Genomic DNA, 12644 nt, shown 5'->3' with positions numbered 1-12644 from the left:
AATTAAATAGGTGAATTATATAACATGCTGGATGGTGGTCAGCACCAGAGAAAAAAGAAAGCAGGAAAAAAAAAAGAAAGCTTGGAGTTGAAGAAGAAGATTGGTGAGGGAGACCAGACAGATAAGTGGACTTTTACCAAAAACTTGAGAAAAGTGAAGGAGCAAGATGTGAGGTCATGTGGGGCATCAGTGTGCTGAACAGAGATTAGAGCCAGGGCACAGTCCCTGAAGCTGGAGCCCTGGCAAGTCGTGGGGACAGCGGGGAGGTTAGGATGGTGAGGATGGAGCAAAAGCAAGGGAGAGTGGTAGAGAATGAGATCAGATTATCCAGCCCTCATTTGGCCATTGTAGGTATTAAATCTGAATGAGATGGGAAACCAGTGGAGGGTTTTGAGCTAAGGAGTGGCAGTATTTGACTAACTTAGCAGGGATAATTTCAGTGTATGGAGAATAGACTAGGGGAGGAAGAATGGAGGGGTGGAGATAGTTATGTAAATATAAAGTGTTATATAATATAAAGTGTCTTGTAGTGAGTATCCATGCAGGAGGTGGTGGTGGCTTGACCAAGTGGAGATAGTGAGAAAATGGCAGGTTCTATATATTATTAGGTAAAGACATTGGGATTTGCCTAGGGATTGCTTTTTGGGTGTGTGTGTATGTTGAGGGGTTGGAGGTGGTGGTTAGTAATCACTAAGGTTTTTGGTTTGAGCAGGTGGAGGATGGATTTGTCATTTTTCTCTGTGGGGAAGTTCGAAAAGCAGGATTTTTTGAGTGGGTTGGAAGGAGATGGAATCAAACTTCAGGTTTAGGTGCCTGTTAGATAAAACTAAGTGGAAATGTCTAGTTGGTAGTTGCATATCTCAGGTTCAGGGGAGAGGTCCAGGCTGGAGATATAAATTTCATATTGTATTTAAAACTCTGAAACTGAGGGCAGTCACCTAGAGAGGTTGGGTAGGTGGAAGGGATCCAGGAGCAACCCCTCACACCTTTACTGTATGGCAGTCCAGGAGATGAGGAGGAACCAGCCAAGGAGAAGGAAAAGAAGCAGCCGGTGAGACTGGAGAACCCAGACAGCTGTGTCTTGAAAACCAGTGAAGAAAGGATTTCTTCAAGGAAGGAGTACAAATCCCATATTGTTAGGTCAGAGAAGATGGGACTGAAAATTGACTGTGGGGTTATGGGTTTGGCAACAGGGAGCTCAGTGGTGATGTTGGCAAGTGTTTTGATGGGGCAGTAGGATAAGAGCCAGCTTGGCATGGGTCTAGGAGATGACAGAAGTGGAAACAGATGGCGGTAGTGATTCCTTTTGGAGGAGTATGTGGTAAAGGGAGGGTAGATAGAAGTGGTACAGCTGCAGGGGGACAACAGGGTATGAGACAGGGGAAAACTTTTTTAAAAGATGAGGAAATAACAGCATGCTGGTAGGAATGGCTGCACAGAGAAGTTTTGATGACGGATAGGAGGAGGGTAGTTGCTGGAGTGGTTGTCACTGCACTGGTGACGGGTGGGATCAAGTGCAGGTAGAGAGGTGAGCTTTGCATGGGAACCTGGATACTTCACAGTCAAATATGTTTTATAGCTCTCTAAAAGTCTTAAATATTTTCTACTCTATAGAGTTAGTTAGCCCATTCTCTCTAATACCAATACTTGAGTGCATTTGTCATTGGCCCCAGCATAGTCCGTCATGGGCCTCTATCTCACCAGTTGTGGTAGCTCTTTGAATATCCTTTCAGGTGTTAAGCCCTCTCCCTTCCTCTGTCAGGATCAGTCCGTCCCTGGGCTGCAGAATACAGTCCATACTTCCTAATGTACCTTTTAAGACTTTCAGAATCTGACTTCATGGTTTCATTCACTGTGTTTTTTGTACACCCGTTGCCAAAACACATTAAAGCACTTGTCTATTGCCTCCACGTATTTAGTACTTGGGGTGGATTTTGGGGTCAAACCCGGGTTTGAATTTTACTAATTGTGCAACCTTGGTACATTTAGCTAATTTAGTTTCAGTTTGTTTCTTCATTCATAAAGTGGGATAAATGAGTTAAGGTCGTGAATATACAATAAATCTTAATTCTCTTCCACCTTTGCTCATGTTTATTTGTTATCTTTGAGAGCCCCCTCATGTCATACTTGGCCTGTCAAAGTTCTACTCATTTTTCAAGGCAGAGGGCCTATACTCTCTCATTTATTGAGCCTTTCATGATTTAATTTTTTTTACTGAATTCCATATAACCCTTACATGATAAACACTGAAGTAATTTTGAGATTACATCTCCTAAGTACTGTAATCAGGGTTAAGTAGAGCCAGGGTCCAATGTGGGCTGGAAGATCTCTCAGTAATACAGATTCTGTGCCAGATGAGTCCTTTGTATTTCCAGAGTAAGTCCTTTGTATACCACTTTCACCATTTTTGTCTTGTCCATGTGCCAGCTAGACTTGATTTAACTTTAATTTTTTCCTTCAATGGACTTCCCTTTTAAACTAACATTTACTCCTCCTTAAGAATAATTTCTGAAATTAGGGGCTAGATTTTGCTGGTTTAATTTTTTTTCCTCCTCCATGTTAGAATGAAGTACTTCCTGAAATCATCTGTATATTCCTTCAGTGTTGGGTCTCTGTTTTTTTACTAGACAAGTGTGGCAATTGATATTCTTTGCGATAGTAAACCAAGAGTAAATTAATCTGTGTTATATTTTACAAATTTGTTATGTTATTTATAAATAACATTTATGTTATTAGGTTAATTATAAAAAGATAGTTTGACATTTGTAGTCTCAGCTCTGAAGTAGCAAAGTATTCTGAGAATTACTTTACCTCCAAATGCTTTGTTGATTTTATCCCCTTTGTGCTGTTCCAAGAAAATGATTTTTCTCTAAGATATAAGTTTTCTAAGATTTTTGAGACTTTTAATCATTTGGAAAGGTTTTATAGTATTTGATTTTTAAAAAGCTTTTATTGTTGTAGTGAGATGGAAGATTTCCGAGGAATAGCTGAAGAGTCATTTCCAAGCTTTTTAACCAATTCGTTATTTGGTAATAGTGAGATTTTGGAAAATGTCACTCTTCCTTCAAATCTTGGCTTGCCTGTTGCTGTTTCAACACTTGCTAGGAACAGATCCAGTGCTGATAACAGGTAAGAACTTTTAGAACACATGATTTTTTTTGTAAGGTCTCGAAAGCCTGCAATACATTGATACTTCTGTAAAAATTTCTCAGCCAAGGGGCACCTGGGTAACTCAGTTGGTTAAGTGTCCCAGCTCTTGGCTTTGGCTCAGGTCATGATCTCAGGTCCTGGGATTGAGCCCTGAACTGGGCTCCACACTCTCCAGGGAGTTGGTTTGGGGATTTTCTCCCTCTACCTCTCACCCCTGCATGCTTGTGCAGGTACACGTGCATGCTGTCTCTCTCAAATAATAAATATATTTAAAAAACTTCTCAGCCAAGCTTGAGCTTTTGCTTTATGTATATTTATATATGTAATATGATATGTATATCATATTTAAGTATATGATATATGTGTGTATATATATGTTATATATATTCATATGTATATATAATTATTTTGAAAAACGTATACATTTCCTTATTCCATTGCCTTAATCAGTAGTGGGTGGGTAGATTTGGAACTGAGTACCAGTGACCTTTTGGTCTACTAATTGTTTTCTCTGTTCATAGTGTTTTGGATTTGTATTAGTTCAGCCTTACTGGCAGCCAGTAATTTGAGTTGCATCTCCGTATGTGACGTGTACAGCCCATCCATCTTATATGATGTGTAAAGTTTGCCCATGCTTAAATAATCTAACTACTTTCCTGTCCTCCTCCCAACCTGAATGTTTGGTAAGAAGCATTATCTTTACCTTTAGAATGAAGAGTTTAACTCTGAAGACTTTTAGCTTTAAGATTTCTGTGACTCTTTGTTTAGTAAGAACACACCTCATTCTTGACATGTAGATTTCAGTGCTTTGCACTTGAGATGATGGTTTTGAACACTGGGGGCCCTGTTTATTTTTATCCCCTAGCAGTTGGTTTTATAGTCATGTGGCCCTAATGTCATGGTGAATTTTAAATATGCATAATTTAACTATTAACAAAACAAATTTTTTTGTATGTGTGTAGGTATTCTGATATCCAGGCATCTTATTTAGTAGAAGGGAAGTTTTCAGTTCCATCTGAATCATCTCCCAGCAGCCAGAGTGAAGGTGACCCAAGAGAGAAGTTACAACTTAGCTTCCAGGATGATGAGTAAGTTCATACCTTCATTTTGTTTTTGCCATGTTAAAAGCAGGCCTCACTCAGTCTTATGGAAAATGAAAGTGTGACTATGTCTCTGAATAATTCTAATTATAAGAATCTTCTTAGGAGTTTTCTTTATATGTTTTTAATCACAACCATTTTTAGTCTTTCAGAATACCTTTTCTCATTCCAAAAGTAGTATAAGCACATTTAAAAAAGTAGAAAACGCAAAGAATTGTAAGGAAGGCACTAAGTCTGTAGTCTTACTAACTAGAGAATAGTCACTGGGGCACCCGGCTGGCTCAGTCTGCAGAGCATGCAACCTTTGATCTCAGGGTTTTAAGGTCGAGCCCTACACTGGGTATAGAGATTACTTAAAAATAAGATTTTCAAAAAAGTAAGAGAGAATAGTCATTGATTATCTATTTATAGTCTTCCAGACTGCTTTCTTTCTTTCTTTTTTTCTTTTTAAAGATTTTATTTATTTGACAGAGCAGGAGCAGGGGAAGGGGCAGATGGATAAGCAGACTCCCCGCTGAGTACCAAGACTGACACAGGGCTTGATCCCAGGACCCTGAGATCATGATCTGAGTTGAAGGCAGATGCTTAACCAACTGAACCATCCAGGAGCCCCTTCCAGACTGCTTTCTATGGATCTATACGTGTACATATTAAGTTGGGTTTTTTTTTTTTTTTTTTTTTTTTAACAAATAGGGGATTGAACTGCATATACTATTTATAACTTTTTAAAAAAGATTTTATTTATTTATTTATTTGACAGAGATCACAAGTAGGCAGAGAAGCAAGCAGAGAGAGAGGGGGAAGCAGGCTCCCCACTGAGCAGAGGGGATATGGGGCTGGATCCCAGGACCCTGAGATCATGACCTGAGCCGAAGGCGGAGGCTTAACCCACTGAGCCACCCAGGCGCCCCCATACTGTTTATAACTTTAAAAAATTAGTGTATTATGCTCATCTTTCAATTATAATTAATGTAGATATATGTCGTGTTAATGTCTGCACTACGTTAGACATTTAGATTATTGGAATTTTGCTATTACAAATTTACTGAATTTTATTTATTTATTTGCACACCTAGCAAATTATTGTATTCAGATAAATTCCTAGGATTGAAATTGCTGAGTTAATATTTAAAGACTGTTACAAAGCAGCACATTGCTCTTTAGAAGATTTGTTCCACTTTATACTCCCACTAGAAGATGTACATGAGAAAGCCTTCTCTGAGCCTTCCCCAACATTTGGTGGTATTATTTTTAATCCTTGAATTTAGAAGTAAAAAAATTTGTACACATGCATAAATGCATAGAAGAAAATCTGGAAGGCTATAAACCAAAATGTAAATGGTAGTTATCTCTTGATGGTGGTATTACAGGCATTCTTAAAGTTTCTGTGTTTGAATTCATAATAGAGTATTTATGGAATTGAACATACTTTAATGTTTATTCATTACTTATATTTTTGTTGTGAATTGCCTCTTGGTAACATTTGGATATAAGCACTTTCTATATATTAAAGATGTTAACTCTTTGAATACTCATTCATTCCATGTGTATTTTTGACCGCGTGCCTACTGTGTGCCAGGTACTTCTCTAAGTACTTGGGAAATACCAGAACAGACATTAAAACAAAAAGACATTAAAAATATACCAGTTTTATAGTATATTTGCAGGGAAAAGTGCTAGAAAAAAAACCAGAACATGATAAGGAGGGTAAATGGGTAAGCTGAAGGGAATGGTCAGTGTGGGTCTCATTGAGGGAGGTGTAAGATCTGAACGAAGACTTGAAGGAGGCAGTTAGCCATGTAGACATTAGGAGGAAGAGGACTTCAGGTGGAGGCTGCACGAGTGTAGAGGCACTAAGGTCAGAGCATACCTGTGTTCAAACAGCAGGAAGGAGGCTGCCATGGGGTGAGCAAGATTTTGAAAGAGGTGGAAACCATTCAAGGATTATGTTTTAGAAGGTTCACTCTGGCTACAGTGGGGTGAACAGACTGTTGGGAGGCAAGTCTGGAAACAGGAAGACCCTTTAGGAGGTTGGATTATCAAAGTGGGGAGGTAGATGGAGAACAGAAGAGCACCAGGGCCTCATGTTGGCGCACTTCATTGTTAAGTTGGGGAGAGGAGGAATAGACATGGAGGCTAAGGATTAGTGGCTGGAGGTTGGGCAGACAACAAAGTGTTTCAGAAGCCACAGAAAGAACATATGTAAAAGAAGAGAGAGGGATCCAGTGTGTCAAATAAAATGAGGACTAAGAAGTGACCATTGGAATTCATGTAGGTTTGGTCATTGGTAACCCTGATAAGTGGTTTTGGTGTAAGTAGGAGGAGGCACAATAGTGTAGGAGAATGAGTTTAGGAGAGAATGGGAGGTTCATTTTGGAGATGGTGAGTTTGCTGCAAAAGGAAACCAAAAAATGGGGCTGTGATACCTGGTGAGTATAGTGTGTCAAGAGAAGTTTTTCTTTTTTCTTTTGTGGTGGGAGAGGTTACTGCAAGTTTATCTAGTAATAGGAATGATCTGGAATAGGAAAATCTGATTATGTAGAAAGAAGAGAATTGCTAGAGTAACACTTCTACAAAAATAAGAGGCCAGGAACTAATGTGTCGTGGAAGGATTGACTAGAGAGGTAAGACCATGGATAATTCCTCTGTATTAATCAGTGGGAAGGCAGAATGTATGGGTACATGTCCTGGTAAGAATCTGAGGAAGTTGTCTTTTCAGTGCTTAGGGTCTCTCAGTGCAGTGGGAGACATGACATCAACTCAGGGTAGAGGAGCAGTAGAGAGATGTAAATAGTCATGGGCATGTGGGAGGGGAGGAGAGAGGGAAATAGTGGCATTGTCAGACAGCATCAGGAGTCCCACTAGGGGTCATGGTCATGAATTTATTGTGATTGTGATGTTATCTCCAACCACATTCAGCTGTTGGGGAGCTTGCAGGGTGTGAGGAAAGAGTTGGGTTTAACTAGGCTTGTAGTTTGATGAAAGCAGTGAGGGATGAGGAAGCTGAGGTGTGTGATGATTGGCCATCTGATTAGGTTAAGGAAGAGGAGAGGATAGTAGAACAGCAAGGGAGTGTGGGATGTGGGGATATGAATGGATTGGGGGCTTGGGTTACAGCAGAGAGAGGGTTACAGAGTTGAGGTACTAAGGCAGATGCTGTGAGGGGTCATAGGTGACTCCAGGCTAGGAGGCTTTAGTGAGGATGATCTGGAAGTTGTACTGAGGGGACATGGTGATAGAGACACCCATTCCATCTCCACACCCAGTGATTCCAAGGCTGTGGGAGAGATGGATAGTCCTCACTTGCCAGTGTTTAAGGGAGGCAGTGTCCTCACAGGACATCCAGGTTTTCCGTAAAGCAGTGAGGTGAAAGGGATGTTCATAGGAAGGGCTCAGGAATAGCAAGATTTTGCTGATTCAGCATTGATTTGTTGGGCTGGATAGGGGGAGTATCCTTGTGGATCTTTGTCAGTGGTAAGGGGTCCTGGGCTTATTGAAGGGCATCATGAAGTTAGTCCCACTGAACTGATGTTGGCAATGAGACATTAGATATGGGGGGAGGGGAGGAGACTATCAGAAGTAACTCTTGACTCTTTGATGTGGGCCAGGAGATCTGGGAAGTGGTCTTGTTGATCCCTGTTAATGGAAAATAGAAGACCTGGTAAGGTGGAGTCCTACATGCAGTGTACTGGCCTCACTCTAGACTTTCATTGGGTAGAGGTGAGTGCTTTGGGGCTGCTCCTTGCCCCCACTGAGTAGTCTGAAGTTCTGGGTTGTTAGTCTGAGAGCCTGGACTTCCTGTGGGCTGCTTGTGATGGTGGGTGCACAGCCTGCAGAGGTATGCTTTTATCCCTGTGTGAAGGATGGCTTCTGTGGCTCCTTCTGGGGGAGGGTGGAATTTATGTTTTTAAAATATCCTTATTCTAACTTTGGAATTAATGAATATTTTAACTGAGGATAGGATTTAAAGATAAAAATAACTTTCACAAAATTTTGAAGGCACTGCTACATAGTGTGAGAAGCCTGATGTCATTTTGATACTTGACCATTTGTATCTGAACTTTTTTCTCTCTGGAAACTCTCAGAATCCTCCCTGAGTCCATGGTGGGTGCCCATACCCCCAACCAAATTCTAATTGGCATCAATCCAGAAATTTGTATGCTTTAGTTCTAGATAATTATTATTACTTTGGTATTTTTCTATTTTCTTTCTTTCTGGGACTGCGGTTTTAGATTGCCTGGGTTGATCTATTTCCATTATTTTTTTCCTTTTTTGTTTTTGTTTTTCTTTTGTTTCAGTGCAAATAGGCAGTGTTCTAGATAAAGTTCCTAATTTTTTCCCTACCCTTCTATTAAATCATTTGGCAGTCATAATTTTGAGAGCTTTTTTTTCTGAACTTTTCATTTTTTTTTTAATAATAGCTCCTTTTTGTGGATATAATAGCGACTTCAATGTTTTCTGAGAATTCTAATTGAGATTTTTCAAAGTTCTATAAATTATCTTTGTGTCTGGGGTTGTTTACTTTGTTCATCTTTATTTTTATCTCTCAAGCTGCTCCTTCTCCTGCATCTGATTTATGGCTGTCTTCTAGGTTGCTAGTGTGGGCTAGTGGGTATCCAGATCTCATTTCTGTTAGGTCTTCGTGCAAGCTCATGGCCGGCTTCGCTTTACGGATTCCATGCCGGGTGTTTAATGCTGCTGTCACCACCGTAGCTTCATTCTGCACAGGCGTTTCATATGCCTTCCTAGAAGAGCCTTCCTAGGTGTACAGCGACATGTTGACACTGCTGTGTTGTTTGTGTGGGCTGGGGAGTGAGAGTGGAGCACTGCCCAGCACGGGTGCCTGATAGACTTTCAGTCATCCCTTTCCTTTGGACTCCCTCCTGCCCTCCTTCCTACTGTAGTCAGGAAACATTTCTGCAATTCTTCCTGGCAGATTTGTTTTCTGCTTCCCGGCCCTTTTGTTCTTGTTCTGGACCATGCTTTTGTTTCTCCTGCATATCCCATCTGCTGTTCAGATTCTAGAATCTGAGGTAAGCTCGGGCTAGGACTGGTGGCTCTCATCCAGATTGCTTCACTTTTTTTTTTTTTTTAAGATTTTATTTATTTATTTGAGAGAGAGAGAGAAAGAGCACAAGCAGGGGGAGCAGGGGTGGGGGAAGGAGGAAGCAGGCTCCCTGCTGAGCAGGGAGCCCAACGCAGGGCTCGATCCCAGGACCCCGGGATCATGACCTGAACCGAAGGCAGACGCCCAACCATCTGAGCCACCCAGCACCCCAGATTGCTTCACTTTTATAGAGGTCCTTTATTGTCATTTTCATGCACTCCTAGAAGTTACTCTTGCCACTTTAACTTGAAGCTTATTTGACTTAATATTTGACTTAGTTTGAGGAATTTATTTTATTTTATTTTATTTTATTTTTTTTTAAGATTTTATTTATTTATTTGACAGAGAGAGATCACAAGTAGGCAGAGAGGCAGGCAGAGAGAGAGGAGGAAGCAGGCTCTCTGCTGAGCAGAGAGCCCGATGTGGGGCTCGATCGCAGGACCCCGGGATCATGACCTGAGCGGAAGGCAGAGGCTTTAACCCACTGAGCCACCCAGGTGCCCCAGTTTGAGGAATTTTGATGGGCTAATAAGAACAAGTGAGAGCTATAGTTTTGAGGAAGTAGATTTAGGGGAGGTGGTTAATTTAACTGGCTCTGTTATAAAGTTCTAATGGTCACTCTACAGTTGACCCTTGAACTGCATGGGTCCTCTTACATGCAGTTTTTTTTTTCCAGTAAATACATAGTACTAAAAGTGTATTTTCTCTTATGATTTTCTTAATAATATTTTCTTTAGCTTTATTATAAGGAATAGCATATCATATACATATATATGTACATATACACACACACACACACACATACACAAAGTGTGTGTTAATTAACTGTATATGTGATTTGTAAGGCTTCCAGTCAACAGTAGTTCAATTAAGTAGTTAAGTTTTGGGGGAGTCAGAAGTTAGACATTGATTTCCAATTATGCAGGAGGTCAGTGCCCCAACCCCATCTTGTTCAAGGGTAAAGTGCACATGCTCTTCTTGGAGTGGGGGGCTTTGAAATACGAAATTAACCTAAATGTCATGACTTCTTTTTTATTTATTTGATGTCACCATTTTGCTTCCCCACCACCTTTTTTTTTTTTTTTTTTTTTTTTAATATGTCACCTAGGGACTTTTACTGTCTTTCTTTTCCCTTTTATATTCTCACTTATTTGAAATATAGTTGACATATAACATTATATTAGTTTCAGTTGTGCAACGTAATGATTTAATATTTGTATATACTGCAAAATGATCACCACAATAAGTCTAGTTAATATTGGTCACCTTACATAGTTACAGAAATTTTTTTTCTTATGATGAGAACTTTTAAGATTTACTCTTGTGGTAACTTTCAGATATGCAGTACAGTGTAATTACCTGTAGTCACCATGCTATACATTATATCCCCATGACTTATTTTATATCTGGAAGTTTGTACCTTTTGATCCCCTTCACCTGTTTCTTCTGCCACGATCCCCTACCTCTGGAACCATTCTCTCTGTGAGGTTAGTTTTTTGTTCTTATTTTTAGATTCTGCATATAAATAGATTATGTGGTATTTGTCTTTCTCTGTCTTACTTACCATAATGCCCTTAAAGTCTATCCATGTTACTGCAAATGGTAAGATTTCCTTTTTTATGGCTGAATAATACCCCATCGTGTATATATACAACATTTTTTTTATTCATCTGTCAGACACTTAAATTGTTTCCCTCTTGGCTATTGTAAATAGTGCTGCAGTGAACATGGAGGTGCCATATATCTTTTTGAGTTAAGGCTTCAGTTTTCTTTGGATTAATACTCTGATGTGGGATTGCTGGATCATATAGTAGTTTTATTTTTAATTTTTGAAGAACCTCCATATGGTTTTCCATAGTGACTGCACCAGTTTACATTCCCAGTTCACATCCCAGCACTGCACATCCTCACCAACACTTATTATTTCTTGTCTTTTTAATTTTTTTATTTTAATTTATTTTTTAAAAATATTTATTTGTCAGAGAGAGTGTGTGTGTGTGCACAAGCAGGGGGAGCAGCAGGCAGAGGGAGTAGACTCCCCGCTGAGCAGGAAGCCCAATGTGGGGCTTGATCCCAGGATCCTGGGATCATGACCTGAGTCTAAGGCAGATGCTTCACCGACTGAGCCACCCAGGCGTCCCTCTTGTCTTTTTCATAACAATTATTACAACAGGTGTTAGGTGATTTCTCACTGTGGTTCTGATTTGCATTTCCCTGATGATTAGTGACATTGAACACCTTTTTTTTTTTTTTTTAATTTTTATTTATTTATTTGACAGAAATCACAAGTAGGCAGAGAGGCAGGCAGGGGTGGGGGAGGCAGTCTCCCTGCCGAGCACAGAGCCCGATGAGGGGCTCGATTCCAGGACCCTGGGATCATGACCTGAGCTGAAGGCAGAGCCTTTTAACCCACTGAGCCACTCAGGTGCCCCAAACATCTTTTCATGTACCTGTTGGTCATCTGTATGTCTTCTTTGGAAAAATATTCAGATCTGCCCATTTTTTAATCCTGTTGTCTTCTTGTTTGCTTTTTGTTTTTGATATTGAGTTGTATGAGTTCTTTATATATTTTGGATATTAACCCTTTATCAGATATGGTTCACAAATATTTTCTCCCATTCTGTAGACTCTTCATTTTTTCAGTTTCCTTTGTTGTGCACATCCCCACACTTCTTTTTCTCTCTTCATCGTACAACTTTGTATCCACTTACAGTCTTTCCACCTACCTCTACCCTCTCTTTTACTCAGCTTCTGTTTGATTGGGATGAAACTTTCCTGTATCGACCTATGAATGCACCTTTGGATTGAACTGTTGGTAATGGCTTTCTATGTATTACAACCCCAGTACAGACATGGAGAAACTGGGAGGTAAATTGCAGTTGGGAGTTGCCTCAGGCAAAGAGGGTTAGCACTCGGAATATGTGAAAGGACTATGTTTTCATCCATCCTGGTCAGATTTAAGCTTGGCCCTAGATAGCAGTTTGTCAGATGATGGCTTTATTGCATTTAGAGGCATTTTTCTAAAAAGTTCATCCCTACCCCTCCTCTTGCTGGCAGAAGGCTGTGATGAGCTGCATGAGACCCACGAGATTTGGTTAAGATTGGGAGGAAAATTGTCTTTAAGGAAAAACATTGTCATCCAAATATAAAACAACAGAGATACAAAGATGAGGACAAGGCCAGTGGCAGGGGCTAAAAGTAAAACTTTTTTTTTTTTTTTTTTTTTTTAATTTTTTTTTTTCAAAACTTGTAATATCTTTTTTTCCGCAGTGGTAGATGTTTGTGAA

At 39.9% G+C, this 12644-nt stretch overlaps 1 protein-coding gene across 2 annotated transcripts in view; it reads left to right on the top strand.

Moving 5' to 3' along the window:
• The first annotated feature begins 2948 nt into the window (after nt 1–2948).
• The window catches only part of LOC111142378 (centrosomal protein 192), a 133159-nt gene continuing 123463 nt past the window's right edge, over nt 2949–12644 (top strand). Inside the window, exons 1-2 of one of the 2 annotated variants that reach the window (XM_022495402.1) lie at nt 2949–3129; nt 4113–4238. In XM_022495402.1, coding sequence (XP_022351110.1) covers nt 2966–3129; nt 4113–4238 — 290 coding nt within the window. In that variant the 5' untranslated portion in view covers nt 2949–2965. The remainder of the gene's footprint in view (nt 3130–4112; nt 4239–12644) is intronic. The other variant, XM_022495400.1, reaches the window with a different exon arrangement.

The sequence above is a fragment of the Enhydra lutris genome, unplaced genomic scaffold, assembly GCF_002288905.1.
Source record: "Enhydra lutris kenyoni isolate GAN:26980312 unplaced genomic scaffold, ASM228890v2 scaffoldscaffold8, whole genome shotgun sequence".
NCBI lineage: Eukaryota > Metazoa > Chordata > Mammalia > Carnivora > Mustelidae > Enhydra > Enhydra lutris.
The sequence above is the reverse complement of the archived record's forward strand: the minus strand, read 5'-3'. Positions and strand labels throughout refer to the sequence as shown.